Source organism: Chrysemys picta, chromosome 1 (genome assembly GCF_011386835.1).
Source record: "Chrysemys picta bellii isolate R12L10 chromosome 1, ASM1138683v2, whole genome shotgun sequence".
NCBI classification, from domain to species: domain Eukaryota; kingdom Metazoa; phylum Chordata; order Testudines; family Emydidae; genus Chrysemys; species Chrysemys picta.
The window spans coordinates 148,757,999-148,775,295 of record NC_088791.1 but is presented as its reverse complement, the minus strand read 5'-3'; the positions used below and the strand labels follow the sequence as shown (position 1 = coordinate 148,775,295).

The 17,297-nt window shown below is 43.7% G+C and overlaps 1 protein-coding gene across 2 annotated transcripts in view; it reads right to left on the bottom strand.

The window, feature by feature from the left end:
- RABL3 (RAB, member of RAS oncogene family like 3) overlaps positions 1-17,297 on the bottom strand; it is a 36,587-nt gene that overhangs the window by 17,178 nt on the left and 2,112 nt on the right. For both annotated transcript variants that reach the window (XM_005292694.4, XM_065586935.1), the window contains exons 2-3: positions 16,555-16,646; positions 12,311-12,440 (exon numbers count right to left, since the gene is read on the bottom strand). In XM_005292694.4, coding sequence (XP_005292751.1) covers positions 12,311-12,440; positions 16,555-16,646 — 222 coding nt within the window. The remainder of the gene's footprint in view (positions 1-12,310; positions 12,441-16,554; positions 16,647-17,297) is intronic.

The following is a 17,297-nucleotide window of genomic DNA, read 5'->3' as shown; positions in this document are numbered from 1 at the left end:
CCTGCTCATGACCCATATGGGTATAAATATGCCACATGATGAATTTTCTGTTTTTCAGTTGTTTTTTTTTAATTTAGAAAGTTACACACAAAAAACATAATTAATAGCATTACTTTGGTGGGAAGTTCTAAGGCCTGTGGTATACAGTAGGGCTGACTAGATGATCACAATGGTCCTTTCTGGCCTCAGAACCTATGAAAATTTATGCAAGTTAAAAGTCAAGGACTCAAAAGTTAAGAATTGCCAGAATTAAGGTTGCTGGTGCAATCATAATTAAGCCCCCTTGTGCACATGAATTATGATACAGTCTTCAATTACTTCATCACATACTGTTTGTTCCACAGGATCCCAGCCTGATTCTGTTCTCATGAAGGGCCTTCTCTGAGGGTGAAGCAGGACTGTGCAGTGATGGAGACTATTGTCTGTTGGGCCCCTGCTTCATTTGTTGCAGAAGCCTGGAAGGCGTGTGGTGAATTAGGCAAGAGATTGCAGGAAGAGAAAGGATGGTCTCATAGTTAAGGCAGCTGATGCTGCCCTGAGAACTGGACTCTAGCCCTGCCTCTGCTACATAGTTCCTGTATGGTACTCAGCAAGTCACTTAACCAAACTTTTCATAAGTGGTTATTAAGGCATGTATTCCTCAGGTTCTGGGTGCCCAAATTGAGTTCTTAGGGTCTGATTTGCAGAAGTGCTGAGCATTCACAGCTGCAACTCAAGTCAATGGGAGCTGTGCTTTGAACATACAAAGTGCTATATAATTCTAAGTACTCTGGAAAAATCAAGTCCTAGGGATCTCCAACTGGGCAAAATTATTGGATATTTTTTACCTTAATCTCACCGTATTTCAGTTCCCCAGCTGTACAATGGGGATATTAATACCCCCTTGTCTCACAAGGGTGTTGTGAAAATAAACTCAATGTTTCTGAAGCACTCAGATATGAGTAATATCCGTGATGAACACCAAAGAAAAGCACACGAAGAAATAAATAGTTCAGTCTTCAGAGCAGAGTTTGAATAGCATGGAGTAAATAAGGCCTATGGCTACACATTGAACAATGAGAAAAAAATAAAATAGTGACTAGCTGCTCACTGTGTAAGTGCTGTCCATTCTACACCCAGAATGAGCCAGGAGTCCTGGAAATGGAAATACTGTGCTAATAAGCGATGGTCACATAAATATCACCCTATACCGGAAACCTACTGACCGCTACACTTACCTACATGCCTCCAGCTTCCATCCAGGACACACCACACGATCCATTGTCTACAGCCAAGCTCTAAGATATAACCGCATTTGCTCCAATCCCTCAGATAGAGACAAGCACCTACAAGATCTCTAGCAAGCATTCTTAAAACTACAATACCCACCTGCTGAAGTGAAAAAACAGATTGACAGAGCCAGACGAGTACTCAGAAGTCACCTCTTACAAGACAGGCCCAACAAAGAAAATAACAGAACACCACTAGCTGTCACCTTCAGCCCCCAACTAAAACCTCTCCAGCGCATCATCAGAGATCTACAACCTATCCTAAAAGATGATCCTTTACTCTCACAGATCTTGGGAGACAGATCTGTCCTCGCTTACAGACAACCCCCCAACCTAAAGCAAATACTCACCAGCAACCACACATCACTGAACAAAAACACTGACCCAGGAACCTATCCTTGTAACAAAGCCCGATGCCAACTCTGTCCACATATCTACTCAAGTGACATCATCATAGGACCTAATCACATCAGCCATACCATCAGGGGCTCGTTCACCTGCACATCTACCAATGTGATATATGCCATCATGTGCCAGCAATGCCCCTCTGCCATGTACATTGGCCAAAACGGACAGTCTCTACGCAAAAGAATTAATGGACACAAATCTGACATCAGGAATCATAATACTCAAAAACCAGTGGGAGAACACTTTAACCTGTCTGGCCATTCAATGACAGACCTGCGGGTGGCTATCTTACAACAGAAAAACTTCAAAAATAGACTCCAACGAGAGACTGCTGAGTTGGAATTGATATGCAAACTAGATACAATCAACTCAGGATTGAATAAGGACTGGGAATGGCCGAGCCATTACAAACATTGAATCTATCTCCCCTTGTAAGTATTCTCACACTTCTTATCAAACTGTCTGTACTGGGCTATCTTGATTATCACTTCAAAAGTTTTTTCTCTTACTTAATTGGCCTCTCAGAGTTGGTAAGACAACTCCCACCTGTTCATGCTCTCTGTATGTGTGTATATATATCTCCTCAATATATGTTCCACTCTATATGCATCCGAAGAAGTGGGCTGTAGCCCACGAAAGCTTATGCTCTAATAAATTTGTTAGTCTCTAAAGTGCCACAAGTGCTCCTGTTGATTTTCTACTGTTAAACAAAAACCTTTCAGCCTTGCTTCATACATCACAAAGGGCAAACCCCTAATTTTTCATTAGCAGATCATCGTTAAGGTCGCAATCACATTTCCACAATAAGCTCTCTTTTTGCCCCCCAAACTCCTAAGAAGTCCTTTCCAACTCCAGATAGGTGTGGGAGTTTGGGGATAGAAGAGAATTTTCCCCAAAACAAGAGGTGAATTGGCCCAGCTGATTCTGAGTTACAGTAATCAGAAAATGATGGGCTGGATTTTCCAGTCTGCTACATTACCACCTCCTTCACCAGCTCTTCCACCCTCTCCTGCCTTTCATAGTTTACCAAATGGCGGGTAGAGACATGCATAAATAAGATTTCCTGTATTTAAAAAAAGTTAAGCTTCTGGTCCTTTTTCTTGCCAAGATCCTTCAAACTGTAAACCCAATAGTAGGAAAAATTACAGGCCAGTCTCACTAGTTGTTCTCTTTGTCAGACACCCACCTCTCACAGCTGGAGCTCCTCACTCAATTTGCAATTCCTGGCAGCAGCCAGCACCACCTTCTTCTCCCAACCTCCTGCCAAAGGAGACAGGAACTTGTGGAATGCCCCCAGGTTTCTCCAGAATTTAATATGTAATTTAATTAAAAACATGGAGAGAGCACTGAACACCCACATGCACATCCCATCATGCTAAGACTTTTCCATTTGTTCACAACATATGCTCCACAGCTGTGGAAAGTTTATTTCATGGGTGTTCACCTGATCTTTCACAGACCTCACCCATCTTACACATTAACATTATGCCATCTTTCCATCAACACACTTGCCAATACTCCAAGACCATGCTACAAAGGACCTTTCCCACCAGTGCCAGACAGGATCAAACAGAGTCATTGCACCCAGGATATTTGACAACCTTCTCTCCATCCAGTGAGGCCCACTGCACAAGCCCATTCTCCTGGGAAGAACAACTCAAAAAAGGACAGTACAGAGACATGAAGCCTGATACAAGAGAGACCTACTGTGATGGGCACCCTTCCGGGGTGTCACCTGATGTGCTGGGGTCCCACTGAGCCCATCTGTCCCACCAGCCTGGATTCTCTTTACTCTATGCTGCTGTGACAGGCTCTCAAGTCCCCTTCCAGCACACACCCAGGTAGGGACACACCCAGCTGTAGAATCACACAGAGTTTGCAATCAGCTGTGTGTGGGAGGACTCAGCTTGGGGAATTGCTCAGCACTCTGGTGCACACACCCTCTGGAGTGTAAATCCAAAATTATATTGTCTTGTGCTGTATAGAGATTTATATAGCATAACCTTATGAAATTTGCCACCTCCCTCAATGTGGAGGAAGATATGCACAGCTTTATGCCCCTCCCCCCCATCATGAACTGCACAAACTGGGTTTTGGAATAAACAAAAAGCAAGTTTATTAGCTACAAAAAGTAAATTTTAAGTGATTACAAGGGATAGCAAACAGAACAAAGCAGATTACTGAGCAAATAAAACAAAACACGCAAACTAAGTTTAATACACTAAGGAAGACTGGCTACAAATAATAATTTCTCACCCTAAATGTTGTTACAAGTAGGTTGCAGAGTTTCTTGAAGGTAAACGGCACTGCTTGCAGCTTAAATCTCCAGGGATTCCTTTTACAGGCTGATCTGTCTGGCCTGGGCTCAACCCCCACTTCCCCCAGCTTAGTTCCTTGTTTCTTCAGCAGGTGTTTTCAGCAGTCTTCTTTCTTGGGCAGAGAGGCAGTGGAGAAGAGCCAATAATAACTCACTCCCCAGCCTTAAATAGGATTTGCATATGGTGGGAATCTTGTTTCCCAGTTTTGACCCGCTTCCCGTGGAAATGTACCAGCATTTCAAGATGGTATTCTGTACCAGGTGACATGATCACATGACCCTGCAATGTCAAAGGAGCATCCCAGGAAACTTCTCAGGAACGAGGCAGATTAGTATCTTCAAAGTCCTATTGTCCTTCCCAATAGCCCATCCAGGCTGATTGCCTACTGTCTGGTGGGCATTCCCCAAGTACACACACAGTTGTAATTGTTACATAGTCAATATTCCTAACTTCAGATACAGAAATGATACAGGTATACAAATTGGATAATCATAACCTTCCCAATGATACCACACATGACCCATTTTGAATAAAACCTACCTTAGTTATGCCATTTTCATATCATAACAGTATTTCTATGAAGATTATGGGGCATAGGGTCACACCTACCACCTATTGACTGTTCAAAACCCATCACCTGTCCACAAACCAGCAGATGCAACAAAGCCACAAGGACTCAAGTTGAAGCTCATGAACACCAGACCTGTAGTAAACAAACAGCAAACCACACACTACTTCATCAACAATGAAGCCCCCAATACAGCCTGCATAATCAAGGCCTGGATGGTTTAAACTGCAAGCCCAGTGCCTCTGAAACTGAAGTTTTTCAGCCCATCATAGGCCCAGAAAGGACAAGAAGTCAAGACTGCATTCATCTTCTCTTCTCACATCAAATCCAAGAGGCACCTCAGTAAGACAAAGTCAATGGAATTCATTTGTCTAACGATCTAAACCACAGCCAATGCTAATATAGCTTTCATGCTTATTTACAGACCTTCAAAGACTAAAGGTTTCATAAAGGAGCTGACTGATACTTTGTCGACAGTGGTGTTGAAATACCCCAGACTTGTGAGGAGACTTCAGCATCCTTCAGTTGGAAAAGCCCAAACTTTCATGTCCTCATTTGCTTCTCTATGACATCTGCAGTCTAACCTACACAGGGTGTCACATCCTGGATTTGCTGTTGGAGAGGACATGCTGTATTTTCATACCTAACAAAGAGGCTGAATCCCTGTGTGACAGGTTCGGTCACAGAGACTCCCCTCGAGACTGTCACTCGATGAGCTGGGATAGCACTGAGAACAACCCTCCTGCCAGAACAGGGGCCCCTCCACTCCTGTCTTGCTGAGCTAAACACTCCAGTCACCTCCAGCACAGACCCAGAGGTTGGGCCAGGCCTCTCTGAAGTTCACTGAAACTGAGATTCACTCAGTCCAGGGGCGTAGAGCTTTCTGCGCCAAGGCTACAGCGCTGCAGTGTCAGTGTAGACACCATAGCAATTACGGTGCTGTGATTGGCTTCCGGGAGATTTCCCACAATGCCTGTTCTCACCTCTCTGGTAATCGGTTTGAACTCTACTGCCCCGCCCTTAGGTGACCAACCATCAGTCCCACCCCGTAAATTCCTTTGCAAATTTGAAAGTCTCCTTCCTGTTTGCTTGGCGGTGCATACCGTGGTCTCAGCGCATCTTTCCAGGTGGCCATGCCTACTCCATGCACCAGACGATCCCTCACTTGGAGCAATGCCGAGCTGCTGGACCTCATCGGCATTTGGGGAGAGGAAGCTGCGCAGTACCAGCTGCGCTCTAGCCGTATGAATTATGATACCTACGGACAGATTTCACGATGTATGATAGAAAGGGGCCATGACGGGACACATTGCAGTGTAGGGTAAAAGTGAAGGAGCTGCGGAACGCCTACCATAAGGCATGGGAGGCAAACTGCCGCTCCGGTGCTGTACCCACGAGCTACTTGTTCTACAAAGAGATGGATGCGATACTCGGTGGTGACCCCACCTCCACTGCGAAGGCCCCTGTGGATACTTCGTTGGCTCACGTGCCAGTCGAGAGTGGACCAAGCCAGGAAGAAGAAATCTTGGACGAAGAGGGGAAGGGGGACCGAGAGGCAAAGGATGACTTGGAGGCCAGAGATGCATGCAGTCAGGAGCTCTTTTTTTACCCTGGAGGAGCCTAGCCAGTCACAGCAGTCGGAGCTTGTCGAAGCACAAACAGGAGAGGAGGCCCCTGATAAGTGGATCTGATTTTGGGAATTGATGAAGCGAGTTGTTGGGGGCAGGAGGGTTACAGGAAGCAGGCTTATCTCCCACCGCATGCCTATTCTGAACGGTGGAACGGGCTGTTGATAGACCCCCTCACTTCACAGGAATCTCCCTCAGAGATCTCCAGGAAACTCGCGTGGAGATACTGGGCAATTTGCTGCTGCAGGTTCCTCGGCAGAGCTGCTTTGCTTCTTGCCCCATTAATGGCAACTTTCCCGCACCACTGTGCCATGACGGGGTTGGGGGGGGCATTGCTGCACACAGGCTAGCTGCATAGGTGCCAGGGCAGAAGCCGCAGGCTTGGAAAAGACCCTCCTTTGATTCCCTGCTCACCCTCAACAGCGAGATATCTTCCATAATGATCACCTCCTGTGGAAAGTGTGGGGACAGAAATTATCATCAGGCCCATCCTACAGTGCTGACTCTCCCCAAGAGCCACGTGTACAGCAGGGTCCAGGAAGAGTGATTTACCCTGCCCCTGCAGCTACTCACCATTTTGGGGGGTCTTGTGGCTCATGTGTGCTTGCCTGGGGTCAGCCAGTTAATGACAGGTGGGAGAGCATGGACTGCATTTTAAAGCACTGAATCACTGTTGTCTGTGTTGCAAACAATACTGCTTCTGTAAAATGTTGCATTTAAACTTCACAGAGATGACCTTGGGAGGCAAGCCTCCCTTATCGGTGGCAAAACGGCTGCACAGAATTAGAAAGCATCCAAGAAGAACTAAGGAGGACTTTCTGTGTGAGGTCATGATGCACTCGGCCGAGAAACAGGAATTGAGGGAGTGGCGGGACAGCGAGAAGAAGGACAGAAAGGAGAACGCAGCACACCAGAAAGAAGCCACAGAGCAGCTCCTAACATAAGAATGGCCATACTGGATCAGACCAAAGGTTATTCCAGCCCAGTATCCTGTCTGCCGACAGTGGCCAATGCCAGGTGTCCCAGAGGGAGTGAACCTAACAGGTAATGATCAAGTGATCTCTCTCCTGCCATCCATCTCCATCCTCTGACAAAAAGAGGCTAGACACACCATTCCTTACCCATCCTGGCTAATAGCCATTAATGGACTTAACCTCCATGAATTTATCTAGTTCTCTTTTAAACCCTGTTATAGTCCTAGCCTTCACAACCTCCTCAGGCAAGGAGTTCCACAGGTTGACTTTTATTTGTTTTAAATGTGCTGCCCATTAATTTCATTTGGTGGCCCCTAGTTCTTATACTATGGGAACAAGTAAATAACTTTTCCTTATTCACTGTCTCCACACCACTTATGATTTTATATACCTCTAACATACCCCCCCCCTTAGTCTCCTCTTTTCCAAGCTGAAAAGTCCTAGCCTCTTTAATCTCTCCTCATATGGGACCCGTTCCAACCCCCTAATCATTTTAGTTGCCCTTCTCTGAACCTTTTCTAATGCCAGTATATCTTTTTTGAGATGAGGAGACCACATCTGTACGAAGTATTCAAGATGTGGGTGTACCATGGATTTATATAAGAGCAATAAGATATTCTCCGTCTTATTCTCTATCCCTTTTTTAATGATTCCTAACATCCTGTTTGCTTTTTTGACTGCCGCTGCACACTGTGTGGAAGCCTTCAAATAACTATCCATGATGACTCCAAGATCTCTTTCCTGATTAGTTGTAGCTAAATTAGCCTCCATCATATTGTATGTACAGTTGGGGTTATTTTTTTCCAATGTGCATTACTTTACATTTATCCACATTAAATTTCATTTGCCATTTTGTTGTCCAATCACTTAGTTTTGTGAGATCTTTTTGAAGATCTTCACAGTCTGCTTTGGTCTTAACTATCTTGAGCAGTTTAGTATCGTCTGCAAACTTTGCCACCTCACTGTTTACCCCTTTCTCCAGATCATTTATGAATAAGTTGAATAGGATTGGTCCTAGGACTGACCCTTGGGGAACACCACTAGTTACCCCTTTCCATTCTGAAAATTTACCATTTATTCCTACCCTTTGTTCCCTGCCTTTTAACCAGTTCTCAATCCATGAAAGAATCTTCCCTCTTATCCCATGACAACTTAATTTACATAAGAGCCTTTGGTGAGGGACCTTGTAAAAGGCTTTCTGGAAATCTAAGTACACTATATCCATTGGATCCCCCTTGTCCACATGTTTGTTGACCCCTTCAAAGAACTCCAGTATATTAGTGGAGTCCCACTACACTCAACACCCATCCCTCAGCAGTTTGGCCCTGCTGAAGTACAGCACTGGGCGCATTGTACTCCAAAGGAGAAGGTTGGGTATAATCCCTGGACATACACAAATCTGTAGCTGTCCCGGGACCCCTCCTCCTCTTGAGAACTTCCCTTTCCCCACACCCCCTTCCCCTCCCTGATGAATTTTTTCAATTGACTCCTCCTCCAGTTATTGTCTTTTAATAAAAGAATTGCGTGTTTGGAAGCAATCTTTATTCTATTAAGTGAAAGCAAAAATAGCAGTGCAAAGCAACATACAATAATGTTAAGGTCCCTTCTTGCATCATGTGCACCAATCACCTCCTAGCATTATAAGCACTGCAATTCCAAACATAGCAACAAAAATTAGTGGCTTTCAGCTTCAAATTGCTGCCTCAATGCATCCCTGATCCTTATGGCCCCGCACTGTGCCCTTCTAATAGCCCTGGTCTCTGGCTGTTCAAACTCAGCCTCCAGGAGCTGAGCCTCTGTGGTCCAGTCCTGAGTGAAGCTTTCACCCTTCCCTTCAGCGTACAGCACACAGCTATAAGCATAGGAACATTGTCATCGGCCATGTTCCGAAAGATGCATTTGTCATGTACCTTTCTGGACCAGCTTGTGTTAATGCCCACGGTGATCCACAAGCGTCTGGAGAACCACTGAGAAATACCCCTTGCGATTAATGTACTTGGTGGCTAGGTGGTCTGGTGCCCGAATTAGAATGTGCGTGCCAACTATCGCCCCTCCACAGTTAGGGAAACCCATTTGTGCAAAGCCATCCACAATGTCACGCACGTTGCCCAGAGACACAGTCTTTCAGAGCACGATGCGATTAATGGCCCTGCACACTTCCATCAACACAAGTCCAACCGTCGACTTTTCCCCTCTGAACTGGTCAGTGACCGATACGGGAGCAGTCTGGAGTAGCCAGCTTCCACAGTGCAGTCGTCATGCGCTTCTCCAGTGACAGGGCAGCTCTCATTCTCGTGTCCTTGTGCCGCAGGGCTGGGGCGAGCTCATCACACAGTCCCATGAATGTGGCTTTCCTCATGCGAAAGTTCTGCAGCCACTGCTCGTCATCCCAGACGTGCATCACGATTCGATCCCACCACTCAGTACTTGTTTCCCGAGCCCAAAAGCAGCATTCCCCTGTGGTCTGCACCTCCGTGAATGCTACAAGCAATCTCGTGTCGTAGCTACTACGCATGGCGAGATCAATGTCGCACTCCTCTTGCGCCTTTGTAGTTTAAGGAATAACTGCACTGCCACTCGTGAGGTGTTGGTCAGAGCAAGCAGCATACTGGTCAGCAGTTCGGGATCCATTCCTGCAGCCCGAAAGAGGCAGGGCGTGCAGTACACGAACCGCTGAAAGATGGCGCCAAATGCAGATGGAAGCACAGGGATTGATGGGATGCAAAGCAATGCATCACAGGGCATTAGGACTGGACCCAGGATGCCCCACAACCCCCTCCGCCTTCCCACAAGTCTTAGCAGCAAAAGAGAAAAAGGTGCTGTGGGATAGTTGCCCAGAATGCACCACTGTGAATAGCTCTGCAAGTGCCACAAGTGTGAACACACTATTATGCAGGAAAATGTCAGTGTAAACACTCGACAGGGGTTCCCCTCCTGTGTTCTCTGAGCTGCGCTGTAACTGCCGGTGCTGTAACTTTGCAAGTGTAGACGTGCCCATGGTGACGTGTCCTGTGAGACCCCAGCCTCCATTCTTCCTGGGCTGGCCCACACACACACAGGAAGGTTTGCAAGTAAACAGAGCCATTTCCAGTTCATTGATTCTGAAGCACCCTTAATGGCTTCCACTTCATATGTTTACATCAGTAATACAAGTTTATATCTTATTCTCCTAATTCCAGACATAGAAATAATACATGCAAATAAATAGGATGAACACTCAGTAGATTATAAACTTTGTAACGATACCTTACAAGAGACCTTTTGCATAAAGCATATTCCAGTTACATCATATTCACATTCATAAGCATATTTTCATAAACAGTATGGAGTGCAATGTCACACCCTGCTTTAAAAGCAAAAATCAACTCAGTCTTAACTACAGAACCCTGGCTGGTACCTCCATAATAAATAAATAAGTATCCATATGCAATTTTCCATTATTTTCCCAAAATAATGCTAAGAACCATAAGTGACAGATGACTATCACATTACTTAAGGTACTACTGAACAGCACTCAGATACCATTATAAGAAATATAGACTAAGAAGCTGAATAAAGTAGCATGTTACGGACAAAATTTTAAAAATGGTCATTTTGGTTGCCTCAAAATTTTCAGTGAACACTCATGTTATTTTATGCTATTGTTGGAAACAAAGCAGGATACAGGATATTAAATATCATATTATTCCAATTAGCGCCTTCCTTTTTTTTTCCTACTTGAATTTAAAGGATGATGTTTTATGAATTACAAGAATATAAATCAATGTTTCATAGCTAGGATACCATTTACCCAATGATATAAAGTATTAATTCCTAATTGTAGGTGGTTGTGAGAGTCAGCTGTTAAAAGTTATTTTGCAAATGAAGTGAAAAAAGGCATGATGGTAATCAGAATGTTTTATGGGACAACAGGGTGGATAAAAATCAATGATTTTTTTTTTTAAATCAAAAGAATCTGATTTTTTTATTTAAATTGGATTTTTTTTTTATAAAATTATTTTTGAGGGAAAAGAATACATAACATTGTTTTATTTAACTAAAACAACAATTTAAATGTCTGTCTGGTGATATTCTCCTCCTAATACATCATGGCAAGAAAATCCTCCAAATATTATAATAATAATTAATGGAGATATCCCATCTCCTAGAACTGGAAGGGACCTTGAAAGGTCATCAAGTCCAGCCCCCTGCCTTCACTAGCAGGACCAAGTACTGATTTTGCCCCAGATCCCCAAGAAGCCCCCTCAAGAATTGAACTCACAACCCTGAGTTTAGCAGGCCAATGCTCAAACCACTGAGCTATCCCTCCCCCCGGATAATTAATGATTAACCTGTTGAATTAGAGATAGTTCACCTCCCAATGACTTTATAAATATCTGCTTCAATTACCTTTGGAAAATGAAATAACCAAACAATCATTCATTTTCTGATATAGCTGTAAAACTAATCTGAAAACTTTTCAAAATAAATCACTGTTTAAAAATGTATAGTGTGTACCTTCTAAAAATGAAACATACACATTTATCTCTGAATTGTGAAGAATATGTATTAAGGTTGTAACAACCAACAAGAATGCACTTTTATGTAGAAAACCATGATTAAATCGAGTCTTCCTGACTAGTGATTTAAAGCAAATCCATCATGTGGGACAATATCTCTCAGTCTGCCAGGGCTGGAAATACTTGGCAGGACTAGTGCAAATGATTTTACAACCAATAAATTTTTCTTAGCATAGGTCCTGAACCAGCCAACAGAAAAGAAAAAAATTAAGTCCCTGTATGTTTATGAGGCCTGGAAGAGTGAAACATGTCTTCATTACTGCACACCTAGCCTGAGGAAACCCTACTGAAGTTTCAAAGACTCCCTACTGTGTTAGTTCTGGAACACAGGAAGGCTGAAACAGAGTGAGATATTGGATTCTGCTCATTTGCATATCATTACTCAGAATGGTTTTCCAGCTCTCAGCTGGCTCCAAACAGATATATTTGACTTAAGGAATCTATGAATTCTTTCCAGTCCAATTTCTTTTTTTTAAGTGCAGATATTATAATAAAACCTGGGTGAATCCTGACTCAAAACCAATAGTGACATCTCACAACAGAAAGTAGTCGGAAACAAAAATGGATTTATACCAAACATACTTTACCATTCACAGAGTTGTAAAACACTGCCCGTGTGCTTTTCACGCTACTAGCACTGCCCACTGAACCGCCAACATCCCACAACTCAATGTAGTAGGTCTTCTCTTCTGGGGTCCCCTCTTTGTAGTCATGAATCTGAAAAAAAAAAACAATCCATAAATAAGCACAGTATCAATTGCAGAAGGCGATCCACACAATGCTGACCTCAGCTGGAAGGGCAAAAATTCCCAGAGTTGGAACAGTAACTTTTAAATCAGAGTACATGGAACCATGTCACAGTATAATGTGAGGCTATCAGATCTCATAACTACACATGTCTGGACCAGGTTAGTAGACCTGCAATGGACACCATGGTGCTTCAGGAAGCAGTCTTCCTGAGCCAGTAGAGGGCCTTCTTCCTTCAGAGATATTGGTGAACCTAAATCCTCACTATGATGCTTAGGGGCACTCTCCAGCTAGAGCAGATGAAAAAGTGAGGTTCTGACCTCTTGTAGTCATTAAAGGACATATGGTAATAGTTGCAAGATTAAGATTAGCACTGGTGTCCTGGCAAAAGTCCAGATCTAGTTATTATCTTCTGTCTCTCTAAATTCTCCCTGAAGTTTCAACTGAATTAATTATCCATCACTTTTCCTCCTAAAGTCTGATGCATAGTTTTGCTCTGCACTATTAAAAACAAATGCCACATTTCTTTTCCCAGAAAGTTGGATATGTGCTTTGAGATCCTTTGGAATGAAAAATGCTGTTCAGACATTAAGACAGTATCATCACTAGCCTCAGGCAAAGCATGACACCTTGGAAAGAATGAAATATACAATAGGCCTGGGAGGGGATGTTTTTCAACCACACCATGCGGATAGTTGCTCATCACTGAAAACTTCCACATACATTTCTAGATTCCTCAAGCCATTAGCTTCTGCTGTCAGCAGCCTGTAAAAAAGGCAGCATTTAACAGACATCCTGCTCTTTAATAACATGAGCAAAACATTCTTACATGATATAAACAAATGACATTAAATCCTTTTCTTTTATATGTTTGGCTGGCAGCATGAGTGTGGAATTAAGGTATATGTGGCAATCGATTTCCAGGAAATTTTGAAGAGTTTAATTTAATGTATTCACCTACTGACACTGAGTTCACCACTCAATGAACAGTAATAATAATACAGTTAAATCCACTATAATATGATGCTTCTCTACAGGACACATATATAGGATTTTTAGATGGTACCATTGTAAAGCCTACAAAAAGAACAAGGAGTCTGGTGGCACCTTAAAGACTAACAGATTTATTTGGGCATAAGCTTTCGTGGGTAAAAACCTCACTTCTTCAGATGCATAGAGTGAAAGTTACAGATGCAGGCATTATATACTGACACATGGAGAGCAGGGAGTTACTTCGCAAGTGGAGAACCAGTGTTGACAGGGCCAATTCAATCAGGGTAGATGTAGTCCACTCCCAATAATGGATGAGGAGGTGTCAATTCCAGGAGAGGAAAAGCTGCTTCTGTAATGAGCCAGCCACTCCCAGTGCCTATTCAAGCCCAGATTAATGGTGTTAAATTTTCAAATGAATTTTAGTTCTGCTGTTTCTCTTTGAAGTCTGTTTCTGAAGTTTTTTTGTTCAATGATAGTGACTTTTAAATCTGTAATAGAACGACCAGGGAGATTGAAGTGTTCACTTACTGGCTTATGTATGTTACCATTCCTGATGTCCGATTTGTGTCCATTTATTCTTTTGCGGAGGGACTGTCCGGTTTGGCCAATGTACATGGCAGAGGGGCATTACTGGCACATGATGGCATATATAACATTAGTAGATATGCAGGTGAATGAGCCCTTGATGGTGTGGCTGATGTGGTTGGGTCCTCTGATGGTGTCGCCAGAGTAGATATGGGGACAGAGTAGGCAACGAGGTTTGCTACAGGGATTGGTTCCTGGGTTGATGTTCCTGTGGTGTGGTGTGTAGTTGCTGGTGAATATTTGCTTCAGGTTGGGGGGTTGTCTGTAAGCGAGGACTGGCCTGCCTCCCAAGGTCTGTGAGAGTGAGGGATCATTTTCCAGGATAGGTTATAGATCGTGGATAATGCACTGAAGAGGTTTTAGCTGGGGGCTGTATGTGATGGCCAGTGGTGTTCTGTTATTGTCCTTGTTGGGCCTGTCCTGCAGTAGGTGATTTCTGGGTACACGTCTTGCTCTGTCAATCTGTTTCCTCACTTCCCCAGGTGGGTACTGCAGTTTTAAGAATGCTTGATAAAGATCTTATAGGTGTTTCTCTCTATCTGAGGGGTTGGAGTAAATTCGGTTGTATCTTAGGGCTTGGCTGTAGACAATGGATCGTGTGATGTGTTTTGGATGGAAGCTGGAGGCATGTAGGTACATATAGCGGTCAGTAGGTTTCCGGTATAGGGTGGTGTTTATGTGACCATCACTTATTTGCATTGTAGTGTCCAGGAAGTGGATCTCTTGTGTGGACTGGTTCAGGCTGAGGTTGATAGTGGGGTGGAAATTGTTGAAGTCCAGGTGGAATTCTTCAAGGGCCTCCTTTCCGTGGGTCCATATGATGAAGATGTCATCAATGTAGCCCAAGTAGAGGAGGGGCACTAGGGGACGAGAGCTGAGGAAGCGTTGTTCTAAGTCAGCCATAAAAATGTTGGCATACTGTGGGGCTATGCGGGTACCCATAGCAGTGCCGCTGATTTGAAGGTATAAGTTATCCCCAAATCTGAAGTGGTTGTGGGTGAGGACAAAGTCACAAAGCTCAGCCACCAGGCATGCTGTGGCCTCATCAGGGATACTGTTCCTGACATTTCGACCGTCAGGAGGAGTCCACGCAGGACAGGCCTAACAAGGACAATAACAGAACACCACTGGCCATCACATACAGCCCCCAGCTAAAACCTCTCCAGCGCATTATCCACGATCTACAACCTATCCTGGAAAATGATCCCTCACTCTCACAGACCTTGGGAGGCAGGCCAGTCCTCGCTTACAGACAACCCCCCAACCTGAAGCAAATACTCACCAGCAACTACACACCACACCACAGGAACACCAACCCAGGAACCAATCCCTGTAGCAAACCTCGTTGCCTACTCTGTCCCCATATCTACTCTGGCGACACCATCAGAGGACCCAACCACATCAGCCACACCATCAAGGGCTCATTCACCTGCATATCTACTAATGTTATATATGCCATCATGTGCCAGTAATGCCCCTCTGCCATGTACATTGGCCAAACCGGACAGTCCCTCCGCAAAAGAATAAATGGACACAAATCGGACATCAGGAATGGTAACATACATAAGCCAGTAAGTGAACACTTCAATCTCCCTGGTCATTCTATTACAGATTTAAAAGTCACTATCATTGAACAAAAAAACTTCAGAAACAGACTTCAAAGAGAAACAGCAGAACTAAAATTCATTTGCAAATTCAACACCATTAATCTGGGCTTGAATAGGCACTGGGAGTGGCTGGCTCATTACAGAAGCAGCTTTGCCTCTCCTGGAATTGACACCTCCTCATCTATTATTGGGAGTAGACTACATCCATCCTGATTGAATTGGCCCTGTCAACACTGGTTCTCCACTTGCGAAGTAACTCCCTGCTCTCCATGCGTCAGTATATAATGCCTGCATCTGTAACTTTCACTCTATGCATCTGAAGAAGTGAGGTTTTTACCCACGAAAGCTTATGCCCAAATAAATCTGTTAGTCTTTAAGGTGCCTTGTTGTTTTTGTAGATACAGACTAACACGGCTACCCCCGATTGTAAAGCCTACATTTTGGGAGCAAATATGCTCCATGTATAATGAGACTATCTTACCTTCCTTTACCACTTTTTGTCACAAAGGATCCCAAAGTGTTAAACAATTTACATACATCATCGCTGAAATGCAACTACCTAGGAGGTGGAGGGCAGCTGTTAGTTCATTATAGGTAAGTGAGAGAACAGGAAATTTTAACCAAAGACACCAGGTAAACCCTTTCCATTAAGAAAATGCCATGAGACCCTTTAATGTCCATACAAAATAGACAAGACTTAAGCATATGTATTTAAGATATCATTTGAAAGACCCACTCACAGTAAACTTAATTTAGAGGCTTTGGAAGTATCCTGCTGAGATCTGAACCTGTGGCTCCAGAGACAACTGCCCACAGTGTCAAAGATTAGATGGTTCATTTCTTCTAACTTTTGAAGGACAGACGCAGTACGCACTACAAGTTTAAAAAGTTTCACCTACTCGGACATCCACTGAGCAGCCCACTGTCCAAGATGGGTTTCCCAACACCTGGTTTTGGCACAACAGATGAACAAGTGAAGACTTCCCAACACCTGAAAAACAAACATAAATAGAAGTCCATAGTTGGCAATGCATGATCTTTACATTTACCAGTGATACCAAAATAGGATACCAAAATAGGAGAACTACTCTGAAACCAAAATAGGAGTATGGTTAAGACTCAAGAGTGATGATAGCATAATCTTAGATCAATTGAATGGGCTGGAATAATCTTGGTAAAACAGGCAAAAAGGCTCAGCAGTGGAATTCTAAATATCACACACCTTAGTGTAAAACGATGCACTTGGGTAGAAATAGTATTCATGCTAAGTATAGCTTAAATGGCAATGAACTAATTACTATTGCAAACGATAGTGGCCTAGTTGTATTGTTAGACACATTTAAAACTATGATCTAGTGTGCAGCAGCAGTAAAGAAAATATTGGTGATAGGAACACCATGGGTATCTCTACATTGGAGTGGAAGGTGACATTTCCAGTTCAGGCAGACGTACATGTGCTAGCTGATTGAGCTAATGCGCTAAAAATAGCAGTATAACTGTGGCTGCATGGGCTGTGGGAACTGCTAGTTGCCTCGAGCACAATCCCGTCTGAAACCCTAGATATGTAACCAGGGTGGCTAGCCCATCCTGCTGCCTGTACAGCCTCAGCTACACTGCTATTTTTAGCACACAAGCTCCACCA